Genomic DNA, 24584 nt, shown 5'->3' with positions numbered 1-24584 from the left:
GCAATTGCGTAGTGAAGAAAACTACAAAAAACAGTTGATTATGATGCGTTCCCTCCCTTGGTTGGTATCGACATTTGTTTAACGAAATCGATACCAAATGAGTTACATGTGGGTATAGATATATCGATACCAATGGATCGATACGCCCGTCCCTATAACTGACGTCTATTGCTAAGGCTGTTTAGTGTGTTGTCTAACACGCGTGACATCATCGACCAGCCCGAAAACCAAACACTGACAGAACCGATGACGCACAGGTCAAATTGTGAGCAACACGCTCTATTGCTGGTCGCCTTTATTCACGCTCAAGTTGTTTGGAACGGACAAGGCTGCCTAGCACATCTGCTAGCGTCTTTATACTAACCTCTGCTACTGACATTGGAGCGTGAACTCAAGCAAGGTAATTGTTGCACTTGACAGCACGCTTAACAGCTTACTACATTTGTATTGACTCTTGGTTTCACAGTTTTGGGACGTGACGTGGTTGTAAAGTCAAACCAGCTACAGAATTACGTGCTCATTGTCTGTTGTTTTCTGGCTTTTCCAGAGTCATGCTGTTAGTGCACAGCTATTGTGAAGCTGGATTTCCAATCTCCCACACCTGGGTGGATGAAGGAATAGCCCCCTGCTTTTACTTCACACTGGTTCCTGCTGTTCTGCTCACCATCTCTTTCTTCCTCGGCACCATTCACTTCATCTTCTACCAGAAGTATGGCACAGCAATGGAGCCGAAGTTTATCCCCCGCTCCCGTCTCTACACACTCCAACTGGCCATTTCCAGCCTTGTCTTGGTTCAGTTTCTGGGTGGAATGGTGTGGCGAGCCACTCAAGGAGACCAGCTCCCAGGCTATGTGGTGCTCTATGGTTGTTTCTCTGTCCTAGCCTGGGTTTGGGGGCTTGCCTTGCTTATTGTGGAGAGGCGTAGGGCTCTGTTAATGGATCGAACACGAGGCCACAGTGCAGCGCTACTGTTGTTCTGGGCGACGGCGTTCGCAGCTGAGAACCTGGCACTCGTCTCCTGGTTCAGTCCTCACTGGTGGTGGGGCCTGGAAGACAATCAGCAACAGGTGAGGGACACTGAAATATTGGGAAAAACAGCAGGTACACCACAACAATCGAATGCCAAAACTCAACAATGTTTGTTTTTGCAGTAGTGTAAAATTGCACTGCAACATACAGCGCTATAGTATTGTATTTGGTCATCCGCACTGCAAACAACAACCACAATAATACCTCTCTGATCCTGTCAATTAAAACTGAGCATTACCATCATTGTAAATGTAACTATTGCGTAAACAGAAGTTGACAGGTTGTGTTAAACATAAATAAAAACAGAATACAATGATTTGCAAATCATGTTCAACCCAGATTCAGTTGAAAACACTACAAAGATGAGATCAAATTGATTAACTCTATTCTTTTTAGCAAATAATAATTGACTTGGCTGCAACTTGTTCCAGAAAAGCTGGGACAGTGTCATGTTCACCACTGTTACATCACATTTTCTTTTAACAACATTTAATAAACATTTGGGAATTGAGGACACTAATTGTTGAAGCTTTGTAGGTGGATTTTTTTTCCCATTCTTCCTTGGTGTACAGCTTTAGCTGCTCAACAGTCAGAGGTCTCCGTTGTCATATTTTGCACTTAATAATGTGCCATGCATTTTCAGTGGGAGACAGGTCTTGGCGGCATGGAGGCCAATCTAGTACCCACGCTCTTTTACTACAAAAATGAGATAATGAAAGAATGCATGAATGATGAAAGTGTGGCATTTTGCTGAAATGAGCAGGGACCATGAAAAAGACGTTGCTTGGATGGCATTTGTTTCTCCAAAACCTGTATGTACCCTTCAGCGTTAATGGTGCCTTCACAGGTGTGTAAGTTACCCGTGCCATTGGTACTCAACACAGCCCAACACCATCACAGATGCTGGCTTTTGACCTTTGCGTCCATAACAGTCCGGATGGTTCTTTTCCTCTTTGGCGGACTTCGGAGGACATGACATCCAATTTCCATAAACAATTTGAAAAGTGAACTCGTTAGACCAAAGAACACTTTTCCACTTTGTATCAGTCCATCTTAAATGAGCTCAGGCCCAAAGGCTTTTGCTTTGCATCGTAGTTTAAAATTGCACTTCCGGATGTGGCGCCGAACTGTATTTACTGACATTGGTTTTCTGAAGTGTTCCTGAACCCATGTGGTGTTACCCTTTGACACATTTATGTCGGTTTTTGACGCAGTGTCGCCTGAGGGATCGAAGATCATGGGCATTCAATGTTGGTTTTTGCCTTGCTGCTTACATGCAGTAATTTCTCCATATTCTCTGATCCTTTTAATGGCACTATGGACCGTAGATGATGAAATCCCTAAATTCCTTGCAAATTGTGTGTTGAGGAACATTGTCCTTCAACAGTTTGACTATTTTCTCACGCAGTTGTTCACAAAGATGTGAACCTTGCCCCATCTTTGCTTGTTAATGACTGAGCAATTCAGGGAAGCTCGTTTTATACCCATATCATGGCCCCACCAGCTCCCAATTAGCCTGACAGTGTTTGATGAGCATTCCTCAACTTTCTCGGTCATTTAAATTAAGTATCAGTTTGAACATTAAATATTTTGCCTTTGTAGTGTATTCAGTTAAATAGTTTGAACGTGATTTGCAACTCATTGCATTCTGTTTTTATTTATGTTCAAAACAACATCCCAACTTCATTGGAATTGTGTTTGTAAATTGGGTTTTTATAATGCAAGTCCCTTCTTTTAGCCTCCCCGTAGTTGTGTGATCAAGTTATTTAAGGTTGGTGTGGGCCAAAATATCATACATTGATCGATATGTCAATTTAGTGTTAATATTTAATAGTGGGAACTTGCTTTACAGTTTAGTGGGTCAAAGGCAGTTTGTTTACAATAGGCGTGTTATACTTGGAGTGCATGTTGTCAGTCCTGTATAATTTGATTGCAGCAGTGACTTGTGGTGATGTAAAAAATACTTTAGATGAAGGGCTGTGAGATGCAGGCTCTGCTCCTTTTTTTGCTGAGTCACTGTCTAACGTTCAGCTACCAGAAACTGTCAGCAAGAGGCCACATCTTGCCCCTCCCACTCCAAATGCTCAACCCTTGTATGAATTTTGTTACTCAGCCAGTGTTGATGGCTCTGGTGGACCGGCTAGAATTGTGGGTTTTCAAAACAACAGAATCAAATAATTTTCTGTGAAAAGACTCAACAGATGTTTACTACATCCCAATTGCAAGTCATATGAACAGCAAACATTGTTAATATTTGCCTTTTAACTTTGTTGCATAACATTTATGAATTAATGTGCTACTCCTTTTTTAACTCATTCACTGCCATTGACAAATCAATTTGTCTTTTAACAATCCAGCCATTCAATCCGGGGAATTTATTTATATTTTTTACAAAGTTTTCCAAACGTTAGGGTAAAAGAGGGTCTGAATATGTCTGGCAGTGAATGAGTTGTAATGTAATGAAAAGTGTTAGAAAAAAGAAAATCCCATAACAATGTGTTATCACCATGCGCAGGGGTTCCTTGGGTCATTTTTCTTTTGACGAAAACTGAACATGGGTCCCCCAGACCCGAATACCATACAAGGGTTAAAGTGACATACGTCATGCGGACAGGCTTACGTCACGTGCAGTTTAACGTTCACGTTGATGTTTATTCTAACTGTCCATGAAACCTCTTAGGTGCAGTTTGGCTTATGGCTGATGCGCTATGTGGGCACAGGACTACTCTTCATTGTTGGTCTTAAGGCCCCAGGGTTGCCGAAGAGACCATACATGCTGCTCATAAATGAAGATGAGCGAGACGTTGAGCAGAGCGGACAGGTACTAATGAGCAGAAAAAAAAATAATTCTCTGTACATCAGTTCATTTGGTAACTTTGACTGGCTTGTCACCGTCTCAGAGCCTCTTGGGCAGACCGGATGAGAACCAGTCAACTTGGCAAGGCTTCACAAAGAAAGCCAGACTGCTGTTACCTTACATGTGGCCTCGGGGCAGTGTCTGGCTCCAGCTGCTCGTCCTCTTCTGTTTGGCGCTGCTGGGAGTCGAAAGGGCAATCAATGTCTTTGTTCCCATTTACTACAAAAATATAGGTGTGTATACCAACAGGAGCGCCTCATCTTTACCTGATGCTTCATGTTTTTAATCATTACGTTTCTGTCTTCTCCCCCCCCCCCACAGTTAATGAACTGACTGATGGCAGCAGCTGGAACACTCTGACCACCACTGTGTGTATTTATGTCCTGCTAAAGTTCATGCAGGGCGGGGGGGCAGGTATGACAGACCTTTTCATACACTGGATGCTGAGTTAGCTCACACGTCTCACGTAAGAAAGTGTGTGTAGGTTCCCAACTAAAAGTGTGCATGCATACACTTGCACACAAACTGCCTCTCAAATCAACCCCCATAATATGTGGAGTAAGGTCCACCTAGTAGCCCTGCGATTACACTCCCATATCAAACCAGAAAAGGTCAATTACAGCCACCATATGTATAAAACGCTCTATCTATGATATGAACCATCAATTGTACTTCACTGTGAATCGCGTCAGCAAGCGCAAACAAGAGACAAATATTTTCTGAAATAAAAATTAAGGTGTAAGTGAAAAGTGTATGGACCATTCAAGGATAGAATTTATATTTGTACTGATTGCCATCCCGCAAAGAGCAATTCATCTTCAACCCTGTTGTATGTCATTTTTAATGCCACACACAGAATACAATTATGCAAGGAGAAAGGGGTGCACAATTCTACACCTGTTGATCTCTGGTTCGAGGATCGTGGCTTTGCTCGAGGTCACCTCAACAGTTGTCTGAAAGCAGACTAGTGTCCCTCCAACAACTAAGTGCCATTTTTTATTGAACAAAACTATTCATTTGTCATAAGGACTGTATTTGGACATATCACAGCAATTCCCTCTTGTCTGTAAAAAGTATTCAAGTCAAGCAGTGGTTTGGTTATCTTGAAATCCTTTCACCGTATTTGTTCCCAGTTCTCACTGGCTCTGTGTTTGGTCATGTCCAGTCAGCTGTTTTGAGTTGAAAGTAGCTCATGTAAATTTCAGGCCTCATTTTGTGCATACAGAACGTTTTATTAATAAGATCCCCACACACACACCTCCAAGTCACAGAAAACAGGTGGCTGCTTCTCAAGTGACACCGTACCTTCTCTTGCAGGCGCCTCGGGTTTTGTCAGCAACCTGCGCTCCTTTCTGTGGATCCGAGTACAGCAGTTCACCAACCGGGTGGTGCAAGTACGTCTGTTTGCCCACCTGCATGCCCTCTCGCTGCGCTGGCACCTCGGCCGCAAAACCGGTGACGTGCTGAGAAGCATCGACCGGGGAACCTCGTCCATCAACAGCTTGCTCAGGTGGGATGGCTGTACCAGTCAAGTCAACCAAAAGATATACTGTGTTTTTGTTAGTTTCAGCCACTCTCGTCTTGTACTTGCAGTTATATAGGCACAGTAGTTAGAAGCTGCAGATCACTCTAATTTTGTAATTTATATTTCACATTTTACGCTTACAGTTCGATGTCATTGAGACTAAATTTGGCGGTGACTCAAGTGATCCAGCAGATGGATCAGTGATATACAGGCTAAACTATCATTCCACACCAATGCGTTCTGTTTTCAAAACTGCGGAAATAACGATATTCAAAGTTCTGATTGGCTTCAATGGTTTTATGGTTCGAAACATTTTTCCCCAATATTCTTAAATTGAAATATTATGTATTAATTTGTATTAATTGATTCTTTTCTTGTAAATGACAAAGGTCTATACTGTTTGAAAAAAAACAATTTTACCTATACATTTTACGCTTTCTTTCACTAAGTAACAGCATTGCAGGATTTTCTTGTTTATTTTTCATGCTGGGGTAGGGAAATTTGACTGAAAGATTTGTTTTTCTCCACAGCTATATCGTGTTCAGCATCGTCCCAACAATTGCTGACATTGTCATATCCATCATTTACTTTATTACCTATTTCAACGCCTGGTTTGGCCTCATTATCTTTGTGTGCATGACCCTCTACCTCAGTGAGTAACATCAATTGGTGCTTCAGAGGTCCTCTATTTTTCTCAGCTGTCACTTCCAGTAAAAAAATATTATGTCTGTCCACCAGCTTTGACGATCATTATCACAGAGTGGAGGACAAAGTATAGACGGGACATGAATGAGCAGGACAATATTGCTAAGACAAAGGCTGTCGACTCCTTGCTGAACTTTGAGACAGTGAAATACTACAATGCAGAGAACTATGAAGTCACCCGCTTTGAGGACGCCATTTTGAAATACCAGGTTTGTAACAGGTCAAGTATATTGACGAAACCAATCCATGTCTGTTTTAAACGGTGACATACTGTAATTTCTCGAGTACAAGATGCATTTTGGGGGAGGTCAACCATAATTAAGGGTGAGTGGGAGGTGCTTGTGTGGGCGCGGGGGGTTTGGTAAAAGTCAAGTCATCACATGGTATAGATTTTTACTTCGTACCTGGAGGTTGGGAAAAAGGTATACTTTGATTCCAATATGATATTGAATATCTTAATGATACACATTTATACATAACAATATGATGGTTTAGACTGTTGGCAGAGTGGTACTATGCAGCAGTAGTATCGCATACGACTATTTTTAGGATCAACAAACCGATAGATAATATATACTATGTTGACAGAGTGCCCCATATTGATTTTATTTCACCGATCACCACACTGCGTGTGTGTGTCTATTGTTTTTGTTTGATATTTTTTCTTGGCGGCGTGTCTGCTCGTGCGGCCTCTGCGTGTGACGTGAAGATTACATTCTTGACGCCGATTCGCTGTCACCGACAAGGGATGGACCGGGATCACGTGGTCGATTAATTATGCAGGACGGAACGCGGTGGCGGTTAGGCGATGCCCAGCTCTGCTGCTCTCACTGTCAAGAATTCTGGAGCAATGTCAACACCGTGTGGAGGCTAACAATGCGCGGCTTGTCAACGCCCGCATAATAGTTCCTCAGTAATTGCAGTGCCTTTCATTCATAATCTGCTGCCTCTCACATCATCATTTTCTTTACACTAATTTGCACATTTCTGCCATTTTCTTCATGTTAAACATATAAAGCATATTTAAAATGGATATAAAACCCGGAGGCGGCACGGTGGTCGACTGGTTAGCACGTCCGCCTCACAGTTCAGAGGTCGTGGGTTCGATCCCGGCTGCGGCCTCCCTGTGTGGAGTTTGCATGTTCTCCCCGTGCCTGCGTGGGTTTTCTCCGGGCACTCCGGTTTCCTCCCACATTCCAAAAACATGCATGGTAAGTTGATTGGATACTCTAAATTGCCCCTAGGTGTGATTGTGAGTGCGGATGTTTGTCTCTGTGTGCCCTGCGATTGGCTGGCAACCAGTTCAGGGTGTCCCCCGCCTACTGCCCAAAGACAGCTGGGATAGGCTCCAGCACGCCCCGCGACCCTCGTGAGGAGAAGCGGTACAGATAATGGATGGATGGATGGATAAAACCCGGAATGAAAAAACACATTAAGCCAACTAAGCTCTCTGAACAGGTTTTAATCCAAACAGTGCATTTTTTATCAAAATTTTCAGTGAACATAAAAGTTAACAATGTAACATAACGCAGGTCTAGTATTTTCAACAGTCTCTTAAATCCCTCGTTTTCCACTGTTTTAATGGGAATCATGTATTTAGCAAGGTAATAAGTCAGTTAGTTAACTTAGCCACTTCTTTCCACAGCTTGCTTGTTTTTTTCATATGAAGTGCTCTTGTTAAATGACTGTTAGCGTGGGTTGTGTTAGATTGGAGTGAGAGGCTGCCTCTGGCTGTCATGTGTGATCTCCGTTTGCTTTGGCTGCCAGCATAGTGTTTTGGCGCTGTCTGTGCAAGTGATTAAACAGGTTCGTCGTGTTGCCATCCGACATCCGAACGGAATCTTTGCAAACTTTGCAAATTACTTTTGTGTGCACCTTGTCCTCTGGGGAAAAGTCAAACCAAATCTACACTGTGGATGTGGAGTTTCTTTTCCAACTCTGTTTCTTGGTGACTTTACGCCATGTTTTCCCACTATCCAAACAGGGAGGTGGGAGTGTCACGGAAGGTGCACTATGCGTGCTGTGATTGGTTGGGTACGCGTCAGCGGCTTTCAGCCGGCATAGAGCTAAACTGTATAGAATGTGCCCACTAGACGATCAAACTATCTTTCAGCTATATGAGCTCATCAACATGTTAAAGTCCTTAACGATTTAATATCGTCATATCGCCCACCATTAGTTAGGAGGTTGTGAAATGGTATATTGCAGCCCCACACTCCATTTCAGAAGGTGGCAGTAATGCACCAAAAGTTGTTTACCAACCACTAAAAGACGGAAGAAGAAGAAGAAGAAGATGACAAAGTCGTAAGAAAAGAATTGATTCATAGTCATGGCAATTTGGTTTTGGTTTCCTCAAGGATTTAGGATACACTTTGAACCACCATGATTGTACCTTTAGCAACAAAGCCACACAGTATTCTGGTTAAGGTAAGCAAAACTTTAAAGTCAAACCTTTTGGGCGTTTCAGGAGTTAAAACTGCGGACTGAATATGGACTGGCAGCCTGGTGAAATTTACTGACGGAAGCGATGAGAGAAGCGTGGTTATAATACCATGACTCACCGACTGATGGTTACAGTTTGTTTCGGCTTGAAATAATGACGGACTGACGATGACGGACAGGTGCCCAGGAAGCTGACGAATGGCAAATGATGGATCGGCAAATTTTGTAAATTGCTCACTAGGGCTGCATGATAAATCAAAAGCTAATCTACATAAAGGTTTGACCTAGTGCAATAATCTAATTGCAAGACAGTGCGGTTTTATATAGTTTTTCTTCTCCCCCTTTGGCGTTTGAGAGATAGATGTATTATCCAACCAGAATTGTCAAAGCTTGGATCTTAATGGCGCTGGCCAATCATTGTTCTTGGAATAGATGGGCATTTTACAAAAATTTCCCGGTCCGTTTATCGCCTGCAGCTGGGGTAACCTTCCATCGTCCGTCTATCCGCCTTTTATCTAACCGGACCAAATCGCCTATAGGCCGGTCTGCCGAGCATTTTAAACAGGCTTCCCTTAGAGTTTCTGTCTCCCAACTTTGACCAACTACCACTACCAATGCATTTTCATGCATTTTAATGTCTAAAATACAAAAATAGCAAATCGAATTGCAATCGCAATATTGATCTGAAAAATCGCTATTAGGATTTTCCAATAATTGTGCAGCCCTATTGCCCACCTCTCCCACTACAGTTAGTCACATTGTACAATGGAGAAGCCACACCCTTCCAGCATGCTTATTAACTGTTGTATATACTCGTAGTTGTATAAAGTTACTCTTTATTTGTTTTGTCAGAAGTGCATCTATGATGTTGTTGAGATGGAACAGAATCAAAGGAACATTGCAAATGAAAGGGTAGAAATGCCATATAAGCTTTCAGTCAGTGAGTGTGTTGGGTGACGGCGTGTGCTGTGGCCAATTGCAGCCCCTGAATGATTGTGCATTGTGCATTCCCACTTGTGGGAATAAAGCAACCGAGCAACAGCAACTGTGTCGTTATTCAACCCTCCTATTAACCCTGGGGTTAATTTGACCCCATTCAATATTCATCATTTGAAAAATAATAGTTGACCTTTTTTTGCTCCACATTTCATGACACAATTTGATGGAGCCAACTGATTGAGCATAAAATAATCATGGTGCTATTTCTTCAATGTACTCAAGTCAAGTCAAATTTATTTATATAGCCCTTAATCACAGGAAAGTCTCAAAGGGCTTCACATATGCACCAGATCATATACACAATATCCCCTGATCTTAACCCCCAAGAGGGCAAGGAAAAACTAAAAAAAAACATCTGGGGAAAAGTGAGAAACCTTTAGAAGGGACCACAGATGGGGGAATCCCCCTTCCAGGACGATCAGGCTGCAATGGATGCCGAGTGGGCAACATTGAACACACATATTATAGTACTACAGTGTTTGTTACAGTGATATGAAAGTTAATGAAATGAAGTGTTGCAGGAAGATGACATCGATGAAGTGAGCAGGGTCAGCCTCCAATCTTGTAGCAGTCAGTTGCTGTTGGATCGAAACAGCAACCTCCAATTCGGTCGTCATCATCTAATTCCCAAGCCTGGGAAACAGGGGCAGAAAAAGAATAGAAGCGGCAGTAAAGAGGCCAAAACAAACAGTTCAACTAAATGCAGAAACGTACAAATAAGTCTTAAGTCGTGTTTTAAACATTTCTACTGAGGTAGTGCCTCTAATATCCGCAGGTAGGGCATTCCAAAGCATCGGTGCCCGAATAGAAAACACTCTAGAACCTGCGAACTTCTTTTTGGCTCTCGGGATCACTAAAAAGGCTGTCATTTTGTGACCGAAGGTTTCGGATCGAAACATATGGTATCACTAAGTCGACGAGATAGGAAGGTGCTAAGCCATGCAGTATTTTGTAGGTAAGTAGCAAAACCTTGAAATCGCATCTCAAGTGGACTGGGAGCCAATGCAAATTGGCTAATATCTGAGTAATAATATCAAACTTTCTCGTCCTTGTCAAGAGTCTTTCTGCGGTATTTTGGACTAACTGCAGACTTTTAATACTAGATATGGGAAGATCAGAGAGCAAAACATTACAATAATCGAGGCGAGACGTAACAAACGCGTGGATTAAAATTTCTGCATCACTATTCGAAAGAATTGGACAAATTTTAGCAGTATTACGGAGAGGGAAAATACGGTTCTAGTAATATTCTTAATGTGCATTTGAAAAGACAGAATTGGGTCGAATATAACACCAAGACTTTTTGTTGAATTACTTTGGGTAATAGTATATTTATCGAGCCTCAGAGTGGTGTTCATAAATAGGTGCCGAAGACGAGCAGGGCCAATAATCAACATCTCGGTTTTATCAGAGTTAAAAAGCAAAAAATTGAAAGACATCCATTGTGTAATTTCGGCAAGGCACGCCTCTAAATGACAGCAATTAGCCGGGTTTGTTATCTCGAGCGGCATATATAATTGGGTATCGTCAGCATAACAACGAAAACTAATATTATATTTACGTATAATATCACCAAGCGGAAGCATGTAGATGCTAAACAATAGGGGTCCTAGTATGGATCCCTGCGGGACTCCACATGTAACTTTACAAAACTCAGAAGTTGTATTGCCATGAATTACACAGTGCGTCCTTTCTGAGAAGTAAGAATTAAACCAAGAAAGTGCTGAGCCTGAGATACCAATACATCCTTCAAGTTGTTCTAATAGTATGTTATGATCGACGGTATCAAAAGCAGCACTAAGGTCAAGTAAGAGTAGTATTGATGAGGTGTCGAGTCCATACCTAAGAGAAGATCATTAGTCACTTTAGCAAGAGTCGTCTCAGTAGAGTGATGGGCTTTAAATCCTGACTGAAGAAGAAGATAGTCACTAAGCTGTTGCGCTACAACTTTTTCGAGAATTTTCGCTATAAACGGGAGATTTGAAACCGGCCTATAATTACTGAGGTTCTCTGGATCAAGGTTTGGCCGCTTAAGCAGAGGTCGAATAACAGCGGTTTTAAAAGCTGCTGGTACAGTGCCCGAGGTGAGTGATAAGTTAATGATATTCAAGACGGAGGGTCCTAGGGTTGTAAACAATTCTTTGATGAGTTTACCAGGAAGTGGGTCAAGAACGCAAGTTGTCTGTTTTGCCGCACCAACTCATTTTGTTAGGCTTTCAAGAGAAACCATTTTAAAAAGAGATAGGGTTGTCAGACAGTTACTAGCATCAGTATTAGCGGAATTCAACATGGTTTTAGGAGCAGTATCCTTAATCTCGTCCCGAATGCGCTCAATCTTCAGCGTAAAGAATTGCATGAAGTCTGTTGCGTTAGCATTGCCACTGTGTCAAATAAATATTTAGGATTGTTTTTAGAACAATTAATCTGGAAAAGTAATTAGTTTTGGCTAAGGCGAGTGCTTCTATATATATTAGTTAGCTATCACGCCATGCCTGATAGAAGAACTCAAGTTTAGTCGCACGCCATTTGCGCTCTAGCTTCCTACATGATTGTTTAAGTGAGCGGGTTTCCTCAGTAAACCACGGAGTAGGCCGTTTAGGATGAGTTTTATGTCTTAATGGTGCAACGGAGTCAAGCGCATTTAACAGAGCAACATTAAAATAATTTGTGAGATTGACAATTGAACCAATATAGCTCGGAAACAAAGCAGTTGCCAGGGGCAGTAGCTCAGACAGCGCAGCGGTGGTTGAAGAACTAATATCTCGGCTGCTAAAGTTTTGATTGTGGTCAGGACGAAGGTAATGACCCCGCACTTCAAATTTTATAAAGTAATGGTCAGACATAACAGTAGTACACGGTAACACCATTACATTTGAGCATGCTAAACCTCGGGTTAATACCAAATCTAAAGTCTTACCGTTTTTATGCGTCGCTTCGTCAATTATCTGCGTGAAATCAAAGCTATCAATTATTGTCTGAAACGCCGCTGTAAGTGGTTCCGACGGGAGATTCATATGAATGTTAAAGTCACCCATAATCACTATATTAGCTGCATGAGTTACCAAATCAGCCAAAAACTCAGACAACTCATCTAAAAATCCATCCGGGGGATGGTAAATAACTGCGAGAAAAAACGGCAATGAGGCTGTAGATCGCATAATGAGCATTTCAAATGTTTTAAAGGTGTTGCTAGAATGCGTGCTAAATTTGAAATCAGATTCAGAAATAAGGGCTTACACCCCCACCCACCTTTCTTATGAGGGCGCGCAAATGTCAACTAACGAAGTTTGGAGGCGAGGCCTCATTTAGTGGTAAAAAATTATCAGGTTTTAACTGATAATGTACTGTACTGAACACATATTGCACGCATTGGTGGTCGTTGGGGGTCAATTTGACCCCAAGCTGTCTTGGCTACAGGATACTTGTGTGTGTGTGTGTGGGGGGGGGGGGGGTGACCTAACATCCCCATACCAGCAGGTGGAGAGTTGATACTTTTGAGTTGATACATTACAGGGGCTGGGGAAAACAACTAGTACCGACAAGATAGTATTCCCAAGGACATGGGTAGTTCATGCAAGGTGCACAACAGCCACCTACCCAAATCATTACACATTGTACTCTTGTGTATACTGCAGTGTAATCTGCATGCTCTCTCACTTGAAAATGTCCTCTGGGAAAAGGTTTACTTTCCATGAGGTTTTGGAAGAGCTCTTTGCCAGTGAAAGTGACATAGAGGAGAATGTGTCTGAAACAGAGGATTGTGTTGAGGAGGACCCCCTGATTTTGAGGCATTCTCATATGATAAGAATGATAGAATGACGTGCTTGCGAGGCGAACAAATTTCATGTCAGCCTACTCGGTGAAAGGCTTCTTTTTAGGCTTCTTTCTACTCTCGCAACGGCGAGAGCGACAACTGCCGCATTGATTCACATGATCGACGCATTGTGCTGTTGGCGACAGGTCTGCAACACATGCCACGCACACATCAGGAATTGTTGCTGCTCTGATCGGTCCATTATGTCACATGTTGCGATGACATACAGTTTCCCACACGGTCGAGAGAATGCACCATGCAGCTCGTTGCTGCTGCAAAGCAAACTAGTTTGGCAGCGGTATATGTGTAAAAAGAAGCCACACCCACGTTCCCCCTTAGCCGCCACCTTCCAGATCGTTTGCGTGATAAAATTAAATGCATCGGAATAGGGCAGGGGCAGACAATGTTTATGAATATGGCCGGAGGGTCGCGGCCAGAGCGGCAAAGAAGGGTCAAGTGCCCAGCTCTGGCAATAGCCTTAGTGAACTTTTACTTTGAAGTTGGCCCGTCTGGCAATAGCCTTAGTGAACTTTTACTTTGAAGTTGGCCCGCATGGTGGCGTAACAGCTAATTTGACTTCTGTTTTTGACTATTTGGCACTTTCAACGCTTGCTACAAACATCAACACAACGCTGTCTCGAAATAATTTTCAGTTGCTAATTTAGGACGCGAACAAACCGCTGGTTAATTACGCTGTCATTGTATGTACGGCACAAGTCTCCGGCGTTAGTGGCTAGCCGCTGTTATCATTAGCTGGTAGAACAGCTGCCTCTTGGCTTACTTCTTTTTCTATATTGTGGACCTGGATTACTTTGTAATGTGCTGTCCATGTTTTAAGAAAGGTGCCTTAAATTGCACTTCAAGTCTTTTTAATTATGAAAAAAAAAAAATATAAAAATAAAACGTCTTAATTTAATTTGTAACAACACGTTTGCCTAATAATTGTAAGAAAACATTCAGCTCAAAATGTCTGGCAGGATACCTTGAAATGTATGCACTGTACCACTTACAAAATTGCGTTAAATTGTGTTCTTAAATCGTGCCTGCGTGGGTTTTCTCCGGGTACTCCGGTTTACTCCCACATTCCAAAAACATGCATGGTAAGTTGATTGGACTCTCTAAATTGCCCCTAGGTCTGATTGTGAGTGCGGATGTTCGTCTCTGTGTGTCCTGCGATTGGTTGGCAACCAATTCAGGGTGTCCCCAGCCTACTGCCCGAAGGCAGCTGGGATAGGCTCCAGCATGCCCCGCGACCCTTGTGAGGATAAGCGGTATCGATAATGGATGGATGGATGGATGGATGTGTTTTTAAATCCTAAACAGCCATATTAGACATTAGGAGTTTGTTTATGGGCAAAAGCATTTTATAAGATAAATGAAGACAAAGTTCTATTTAGCTTTTTTTTTTTTTTTTTTGCTCATAATAAAAAACAACCGATCCGTGACTCAAATTCCGTGACCGATCCGAACCGTGACTTTTGTGATCCGTTGGACCACTAGTGAGTACCAAAGACAATCTCCTGGTACTCATGCAAGTACCGCATGAAAAACATTATGTCCACCCCTGATTATAATGCCATTTATCCATGCATTTATCATTTATCACGGCTCCGAGTGTCCTGGCTCCTCTTTAGTGCCACCGCCCTCCTCTCCCGCATGCAACAGTCAATAGCGCCCGTGCTTAAGCTCGCGCTATTAAGTGGACCGGACTGAACGCAAGTGGACCGAACCGAACATGCCATATCGAAACGTATTAATGCTGTTCCTTGGCTTACTTTTTTTTTTTTTTTTTTTTACTTTTTCAATATTGTGGAGATCATTTTGTAAGGCGCTGTCCATGTGTAAAGGAAGGTGCCTTAAATTGCACTTCAAGGTCTTTTTCATTATGGAAAAAAAATAAAATAAAACCTTGTCTTTATTTATTTTGGAAAACCACTTTTGCTCATTAAATAATTTTAAGAAACCAGTCAGCTCAAAATGTCTGGCAGAATACCTTCGTATTTAATACACTACCACGTATAAAATAAGAACATATATGTGTGTGATATATTAAGTGTTGTCAAATTTACAGCGTTAACAGGCAGTAATTAAATTTTCTAATTGATCGCGTCAAAATATTTGACGCGATCAATTACAATCCCACTCAGAAGTGCACAGTGAGCAGTAGTGCGGACGCGTGTCGCCTGCATAAGACTCATTTCGAAAGAAAAGGGCAGCTTTAAATCTCAGATGTGAATAAATTGGTTTGTCTCAGCGACCGAGGATGAGTAGAGAAGAGGGCTGTCTTTTTTTGTGTTCATAAAGTCAGTTTAAAGGAGTAACACACGACGTGCTGATACCACCTCCAGCATAGCACAGCATAACGTCAAATGAGCCAATCAAATTTGTGTGTGTTTCAGGGACCACTCGGAAAACATATAGTTTAAGAATATAAAGGAGGATTTCGAAAAGAGGGCAGCTTTAAATCTCAGAAATGTGAATAAATTGGTTTGCCTCAGCGACTGAGGATGAGTAGAGAAGATGGCTGTCTAGTTTTGTGTTAATAAAGTCAGTTTAAAGAACGAACACACGACGTGCTGGTACCACCTATAGCATAGCACAGTATAGTATAACAGCCAATCACGCTCGTGTGCACTTCTTGGGCCACTCGGAAAACGTAAACTCTGAGATTATTACAAGGGCCACGTATAAGTGTGTACATTACACTCACACACACACACACACTTTGTTTGCACACATTTGAAATATTTCTGACACTGGTCTGAAGCACTTTTGTGGTTTTGTTTTTAAAGTGAATACAAATACTGTCTACTACAGAAAGATTGTTAATAATTTTAATTAATTTTTTTAAATTTTTATCTCATGAGGATTTATCGTAATAAAAAAATACATTACATATGAACAGTTCGTTGAATGTATACATCCATGTTTTTTTTTTTTTTCACCACGTGTGTGTGCGTGTGTTTTTTGGGGGTCTCTGTGTGCTTATGCATGCACATTGTGGTGTAAACGAAATAACAATACACTGACACTGAATTATCTTGTTGGTAGCTGACGATCTTTGGTCATGGACCTGACGTGAGGCATTGTAGATGCGCTGTTGGCATTCTTGTGGGAGTAAAAAAAGCAATTGACAAGGTCGCAGTTTTCCCATGTTTTTATTTGTTCAATTAAAGAACACAACATGCGTGTCAAGAAGAAGACGAAGAAGAACAGAGAAGGAAGAATAGAATGCAGGAGAACTCAACAACATTGCCAAGCATCTTAAACTGTGAAAAGAAGGGATCCTGTCAAAAGCCATTTTAAACTTATAAACGTTTGGGTGTTTTAAAGTGGAAGTCAACCCAAACATATATTTTTTTCAATAATATGTTCTATGCAGGCCAACTAGTTCAAGCAAGGCATTCTGATTAATATTGTGTTTGTGGAATATGAGTTAAGCAGCAAAAGCCACCCATTTTAGCCATCTCAGAGGGTGGCCATTTTGTCACTTCTGTAGACTGAAATTGACATCACAGATGCTCAGGGCTCAGATAACAACCAATCATGGCTCAGCTTCAGAAAACAGGTGAGCCATGATTGGTCGTTACCTGAGCCCTGAGCAACTTCAATGTAATTTTTCAGTCAACAGAAGTGACAAAATGGCCGCCCCTGGGATGGCTAAAACGGGTAGATGAACTCTTATTCCACAAACACAATATTTGTCAGAATGCCTTGTTTCAACTAATGGGCCTGCATAGAACATATTCTTGAAATTAAGTCAAGTAATGTGAACAGCACAATGCGTCAATCATGTGATTCAATGTGGCAGTTGTTTGTGTAAGAAGAGACGTGAGACAGCAACGTGCGTTCAAGCGTGTTTGTATTTCTTTATTTTCACATCACGTAACCCGCGCCTCCCACCTGCAACTGGGGCATACCATTACAAGAGGGGGCGGGGGGTGCTGGGGGGCAATACCATAATGCCTATAACATCAGTTGTCACTCAGGCCGTCGCGGGAGTAGAAAGAAGCCTAAAAAGAAGCCTTTCACCGTGTAGGCTGAGATGAAATTTTGCCGCCTCGCGAGCACGTCACACGCATGAGGGCCGATTAGTGGGCCGGAGTAAAATCGACTTCCGGCCATGCTTAGTCCAGCCATTTTTTAAAAATTTGTCAGTCAACCCCCCACCTCGCCCCAAAAAAGGGCATCCAGCCGGGCCGGAGGGTCCGACCGGTCCGGCCCAGGGACGAACTGCCAAGCTCTGTAAATTAGTATGAAGACCAAGTACAGTAGTGTATCTGTTTCATCAAACTTTATTTAGTCAAGTAATAAGCATACCCAATTTAATATCATGGACCTCATAATCGATTGATACATACACAAGCCACGGCCTGCACAGTGCTAACTTTATTTTCAAATACCATCATAGTAATCCATCCAGATGTTTATAATCCACTCTTATCATGCTAGTCTTGACTTTTGATCGGCATGCAATTATGAAAAGACCTTTGTAGTCGTGTCATAAATTGGCACTCCAGGAGAATTTATTTATTTTCTTCTTACAGCACCACCCTGTCAACAAGCGCCAAGGCAGATCCTTTGTGCAAAACTCAAAATGCTAATGTCATTGTCCTAAAAATGTAACATTCAATTTTAGCATGATGGTAAATGAAGTGCACTTTTATATTGCTTTATCTACACCATATCTTATCGAATGCGCTTTGCTAAGTTACTTATTTGAACCAGCAGGATCCCTTGCTCCACTGTCGAACAGCAGCACCCAGGGTGTTCTTCCAACCATCCATCCATTTTCTGAAGCTCTTATCATTTTGGACTCATTTTAAATGTGTCCGCTTGCCAACGGCAAGCTAGTGAAGTTTAGGAATCGCTGACGTAAGCCGGTTTAAAATTAAAGGTGGACCGGCCTATAGATGGGTACTATCTTTTTCCTCCGGAAAAAAAGGCTAATGATGAACGACGGAAGGGTTCCCACGCTGCTGAAAGATGACGAATGACGGATGCTCAATTTGTAGTAAAATGGCCAGCTCTGTTCATTACATCTGCAGTCAGCTATTACTCTGTCAAAGGGCTGTTCTATGGCGGGGATAGTGAGGCTTGTGGAATCACTTGTTTGGTTTACCAACTACTTGTCAGATGTGGCATGTGCGGCAAGGTTCGGCTACATGCTTTTTCAAGTCAGGACAAGAGAACTGTTTGAGAATGAGCTGGTAGGCCTTAGTTACACCTAAATGTACAAACCACTGGCTCTCATGTGCCAAAGCTAAGATTGGTGGTGGTCAGTATTTAGTTGGCATTACAATATGATAAACTGTGTGCAAGTTTAGATGTTCAGCAGTATTTGGGGACCATTTACACATAAGCATATGATGGTCAAGGAAGTAACCCAGCACACTGACGAACAGCGTGCGTAGACTTGGATCACCCCTCTGCTCTGCGCAGGGGTGGTCGCGGGTGCACAACAACGCTAGACTTTCTGTTGGAATAGGATAAGCAAGTTTAGCTCATGTTGGTTTTTCGGACCGTTTCTGAGACATTTGGGCGTGCTTTTTGGTTCACGGCGATCTAAAAGCGTGGAGACAAAAAATGTTGTCACACAAACACTGTATGTACCAGGGTTTTTACGGTCCTGAGTAATGACAGACGGGATATAGTTCTGGGGCACTTTTGTCACTGCTCTGCGGAGAGTATCACTTCAGAGGAAGATGTTACTGTCTTTACCCCCTGTTGTCATTTGCCATTAGCAATTCCATATGGGGTAAAACAGAAGCTTCTGAGAAAGTTTTCACTTTTTGTTCATTCAAGTACATCACAATGCAGTCAGGAAGAATTTAATTGAAATCATCTCACAAAACAAGCTCTCATACAGAGGTAAAAGTCTCAGCTTTAGCAGTGTTTCCTACTCCCAAGCAAACTAACAATGTGTGGTTACAACATACAAGAATCAAACACACAAGGGGAGTGGAGACGTAGGCGGGACCAAGCCAACCGCCGCAACGGAGAAATAGAACAATTTCAGTCCACCTGTTAATGTGAATAATGTAGTCAGTGTGTCTAATGGTTGCCATATATCTTCCCACTGCAGTCATCAGAGTGGAAAACACAGGCCTCCTTGGCCCTCCTCAACCAAACCCAGAACCTGATCATCGGAGCAGGTCTGCTAGCCGGCTCCCTGCTCTGTGCCTATTTTGTGACAGAAGGAAAGTTCCAGGTGCTGATATTCACATGGAATTAGAGTTTTTCTGAATAAATGTCTCAGTAGCATGCTTGAATTGCTCCTTGTGTCATCTCAGGTTGGTGATTTTGTACTGTTTGGCACATACATCATCCAACTGTATACCCCTCTCAACTGGTTTGGTACCTACTACAGGTAAGAACATTAGTGCTTTAAGGTAGTTAAACAATCAATTGCTGTTACCCAAGCTACTTTTTCCCCCCCAGAATGATCCAAAACTCATTCATTGACATGGAAAGCATGATCAAGCTTTTTGAGGAGGAGGAGGAGGTACATTTGAATCTCACAGGTGCTCCAACATCTGTTTTGCCCACTTTCCTAAAACAATTCTTTATTGTGCGCAGGTCAAAGATACAATAAATGCTGTGAATTTTCACTACAAGCAGGGAAAAGTTCAATTTGAGAATGTTTACTTCAGTTACACAAATGGGTATGTTCCTCTATGCTTTGACACTGAAACATACAGTACATACGATGCCGCGCAGTTCCACTCAGTGTTTGTTCCCTTTTTACAGCAAGGAGGTTCTCAAGGATGTCTCCTTTACAGTACTACCTGGACAGACTGTGGCCCTGGTAAGGCAAAACCTGCGTGGGAAGTGATCTCTATGAAAAAAAGAATGGTAATTTTTGTAGAACCTTGCATAGGTAGGACCGTCGGGGTCGGGGAAGAGCACCATCATCCGACTCCTCTTCCGCTTCTATGATGTTCAGGGGGGTTACATTCACATTGACGACCAGGACATATCCAAAGTAAGTTTTATGTTTAAGGGTGTGTTTTTCTGGAATAATTTCGGCAAAGAGAAACAGGAAGAGCGCAAATGACACACTCTTTCATTGCGTTCAGGTAACGCAGACATCTCTGCGAGCGCACATAGGAGTGGTTCCCCAGGACACGGTGCTGTTCAACGACACCATCCTGGAGAACATCCGCTATGGTCGCATCTCTGCAAGCGACCAGGAGGTGGAGGAGGCCGCATTTGCTGGTGATATCCATGACAGAATCAAGGCATTCCCTGAAGGTAATTTTTGGATTGAGAATTGAAATTGAGGTAGCGGAAACAAAAGCACAATATGTCATATTTGTCGATGGAAGGTTATGATACTCAAGTCGGGGAAAGAGGCCTAAAGCTGAGTGGAGGAGAGAAGCAGAGGGTGGCGATAGCTCGGACCATCCTCAAGGCACCACAGATTATACTGCTGGATGAGGTGATGAGACGATCACAGCATGGCAAACTGCTTCCACTATGCCACTCGGTTTACCCAACTCTTAAGTCTGCTCTATTTCCCATTTGACCACACGTGGTGTCTCTACAGGCCACATCAGCGCTCGATACCCAAACAGAACGAAACATCCAGGCCTCACTAGCCAAAGTCTGTGCTAATCGTACGACTGTTGTTGTAGCTCACAGGTAAAAAATACCTTCACAGGTCTTCGATTGACTTTCATCGTAGCTAATAATCCGCGTTCATAGGTTGTCCACAATCATTGGAGCAGACCAGATTCTTGTCATCAGTGAGGGTCGGATTGCTGAGCAAGGACGGTAGGCACTGTTTTTCAATGATAGGAAACTTCCTCATGTTTGATGACAGTCATAAAGTCACCATCTTTCTGTTGTAGACATGAGGAGCTCCTGCAAAAGCAAGGCCTGTATGCAGACATGTGGGCAAATCAACAGCAGGCCCAGGACTCTGATTCCTCATCAGACACTGAAGCCAAAGACTGCGAGTCTGAGAAACTGCAGCCGCCTTCCACTCCATCAGGCCACCATGGCCATTGAATGTCCCTTAGTTAGCGTGATGAAGCATGATGAATATCATGCTTATTTATTTTTTAACTTAAAATTTAGTGTTTGCATTTCTGAATGGGATACATCTTTTTTATTACTGGTGCAATGTAACTAGCCCTAGCTATCACACAACACTAGTTAATGCCATTTGTCAGGGTTCAGTTCTCAGAATTTTATCAAGAGTTTAATGCACACTCCATTTTCATTCTGAGTTTTCTACTTATTTAAAGGGACACTGGGATGAGCTTAACATTGGCACTTATATAATAGGTTTGCATGTAAAAATGACATCAGTACTAAAATGCCCACCTCAAAAGACTCTGTAGTGATTTAAGGTCTTTGTTTGTGATTAGATTTACAACATATTGCTCCACCCCCTTTTGGGGCGTGGCATATGTTATGTTTTCGGTCTCAGCGGTCTACGTCACGGGAGGAAGGCAAGCGTGGTAATATTGCTCGCTTTGTCACTTCTGTTGTCTAAAACGGCGACCGATCGCCACCAAAATGCAAATGCACATTACTACTCTTGTCCACTTCAACCTGTGAAAGTATAAAAGTGTTCTGCACAATAGTTTGGATTTATTGACATAAAACGTGATCTCATCATGATCGCCTCCACAAAATCAAAAATACCGTGGCGATTGCTCCTCCACTTACATAAGATGAAGCGGACAAGAGCATGAATGCGCACACGGATCCCGACTGGTTATATTTCGGACATTCAGCTACGCTAAACTCGTGTCAACTCTCAGGAGGGTGACGGCAGCTTGCAGCAGGCAGATTGGAGCTTTACGCCCCCCTCTTCCCTCCCTGGCTAAAGGTAGGATTGGGACGGCTAATAGCATCAACTAGATTCAGGCCGTTAAAACAAAAGGCGTTAAGCGCAACAACATTAGCTCCTTACTCTGCGTCCAGCCTGCATCGATCTTCATGTCGCGGGGTTGCCATCCAAACAGTCGCGTGCGTTGTCCGACGCTGCTTGCAGCCGCCAGAGAGTGGGGTAAGCCCACATTGAACAAGCGTCAGTGTTCAGCGAACAAAAAGTTCCAGCGAGGCTGACTGCACAGCCGAGTCTGGCCGCATTGGAATGTACCATTTCGGCTGTTTACATTCAAAATTGGATGGCGTGTTGTAGGTCGAAAAACTGGGGCCATTCCTCATCCAAGTAAATGTGCACGTCTACTCATTCCCACTTCAGTCTCTGTAAATATCCTGACTGGTGTTTAATGCCTCGCCCGTCCTAACCGTGATCAGCAAAGAAGCAGTGTTTTTTTTTTTTTTTTTTTTTTTTAAAGAAGCAGTGTGCGCTCGTCCCAGCCTAAATCTATGTAGCTCTGCTCACTTCCACGTGTCATCATTCTCATATAAATTAGCCACGGAGAGGTTAATCCTTTTGATATGTTGAAGTGGGCATAGTAGGGATGTCCACACAAATTTTGGTGCCAATTGATCACCGTTTTTGGACGTTATAAGCAATGAAAGTACAATGATTTCAAATGGAGAGTTTGTAATCGGTTCCTCCACTGACTCTGACCGAACAAGGATAGAAGGGTAGGGGGCGCGGCCTTTGTCCTCATTTTCAAGGGGCGTTATTCATGGAGTTACTTATTTCCTAATTTCTCCCAAATTTGATGAAATAGAAAATGACAACTCTTTTCTTTTCATTTTCCCAATCAAAAAATATATGAAATGAACTTGTTAGTGAAAACATGGCCATCCCGGCCCCACCATCTCTTTAAAGTGATCACATTAGTAAATATAGTGGACCCCAGCTCTTTGTGAGGGATAGGGGACGGGTCGGTTTGCGAATAGCAAAACTCAGCATAAAATTAATACCAATTGTAATTGCATTGGGGGGAGGGAATGGAGGGTGGGGGGATAATATCTTCAAAATCTCTTGAATAAGTGGGAATTTAACGGCTATAAGTATTTTACACAAAAATAGGGGTCCACTGCACTGTCCTACTTGTGTTAAGTATAAAGGGATGTGGAAATGTTTTTTGTGGAAGATTTTTATAACAATAAAGCCATACATTGTGCCACTGGGTTTGAGGCTTGCTGATCATGTGCCTGGCAAAACACCTTTCAAGGATGTCTACTGCTTGATGTACCGTTTATATGGCATTTTGTATACACTCTGTTGTAAAGGTTGTTCTTTAAAATAAACTTGCCACTTTAGCAGTCTTACACATACAGTATTTGAGTCACACACAATGAAATATGTTTGTAGTACATTTTGTGCTACATTTAAGCCCATAAACTTGTAACAAACTACACACTGCTTTTAAATTATTGATGTTTGTAATAGTAATTACCATGACCTTAGATGAATAAGTATTTTTGACAAATACATATTTGTCAATTCTATTGAAATAGAAAGAGTATATGAAACTAAATTTCTTGGAGTTATTAGACATGAAAAATTATGTTGGAAATCACACATAGAAAATGTTAAAAGAACAATTTCAAATACTATCGGTAACCTCTATAAAACCAAGAATATCCTAAATAAGGCATCTTTATATATATTATATTGCTCATTTTTACTGCCATACCTGACATACGGTGTGGAGATATGGGGTCACACTTATAAAACAAACACTCAGTCTATCTTTAAGCTACAAAAAAGAGCCATACGAATTATTAACCACTCATCTTATATAGAACCAACAAATCCATTATTTATCAAGTTAAACACTCTCAAATTCCATTACTTAGTTGAATTTAAAACAGCACAAATAATGTATAAAGCCTACAATAATCAACTTTGCCACAGTATCCAGAAGCTGTACAAAATCCTCAGATTCTTAGGTTTTTATAGGTTAAGGAGCACAAGCGTCTTTAAAAAATCAAGGACAAGAACAGACATCAAGCAAATGTGTGTTTCTTCAAAAGGTGTGAATTTATGGCATAATTATGAAATACAACTGAAAAGTTGTGAATCATTTTCAGTATTTAAAAAGAGGTTTAAAAATATAGTATCACAAAAATATATAAATCAAGTATAGACAGGAAATGAAAGTGAATATCTCAATTAACTGTCTTTAGTTTTTGGTTTATGATTATGAATATGATTATGAATATGATTATCTATACACGTATATAATAGGGGCATGTCTGTTTATATTTATACTTTTGTTTTTTGTTTCTATTTATAGCGTTTACTTTGTATATATGTAAAATAAGCGTTT

At 41.9% G+C, this 24584-nt stretch overlaps 1 protein-coding gene and 1 pseudogene across 1 annotated transcript; one reads left to right on the top strand and one right to left on the bottom strand.

The window, feature by feature from the left end:
* abcb6a (ATP binding cassette subfamily B member 6 (LAN blood group) a) lies at positions 1 to 23439 on the top strand. The gene is made up of 19 exons (XM_086048291.1): positions 1 to 400; positions 548 to 1067; positions 3710 to 3850; positions 3930 to 4119; positions 4208 to 4300; positions 5204 to 5396; positions 5942 to 6063; positions 6150 to 6325; positions 19457 to 19582; positions 19665 to 19741; positions 19813 to 19876; positions 19951 to 20036; positions 20122 to 20179; positions 20252 to 20356; positions 20451 to 20625; positions 20700 to 20812; positions 20921 to 21015; positions 21079 to 21147; positions 21225 to 23439. Exons 2-19 carry the CDS (start codon positions 552 to 554, stop codon positions 21382 to 21384), a joined length of 2559 nt encoding a protein of 852 aa, XP_085904417.1. The 5' UTR covers positions 1 to 400; positions 548 to 551; the 3' UTR covers positions 21385 to 23439.
* LOC147152544 (uncharacterized) lies at positions 11895 to 12707 on the bottom strand (annotated as a pseudogene).
* Positions 23440 to 24584: the final 1145 nt, after the last annotated feature.

This window comes from Filicampus tigris, chromosome 1, assembly GCF_054856515.1.
Source record: "Filicampus tigris isolate MCC_2025a chromosome 1, RoL_Ftig_1.0, whole genome shotgun sequence".
In the NCBI taxonomy this organism is placed as follows: domain Eukaryota; kingdom Metazoa; phylum Chordata; class Actinopteri; order Syngnathiformes; family Syngnathidae; genus Filicampus; species Filicampus tigris.
The sequence above is the reverse complement of the archived record's forward strand: the minus strand, read 5'-3'. Positions and strand labels throughout refer to the sequence as shown.

What these genes read in the sequence shown, in the direction of transcription:
- abcb6a (XM_086048291.1), top strand. Translation starts at nt 552, where the DNA reads ATGCTGTTAGTGCACAGCTATTGTGAAGCTGGATTTCCAATCTCCCAC. An exon ending in CTGGACAGACTGTGGCCCTG is followed by an intron (nt 20,180 to 20,251) that starts GTAAGGCAAAAC and finishes AACCTTGCATAG; the next exon opens with GTAGGACCGTCGGGGTCGGG. An exon ending in CGGATTGCTGAGCAAGGACG is followed by an intron (nt 21,148 to 21,224) that starts GTAGGCACTGTT and finishes TTTCTGTTGTAG; the next exon opens with ACATGAGGAGCTCCTGCAAA.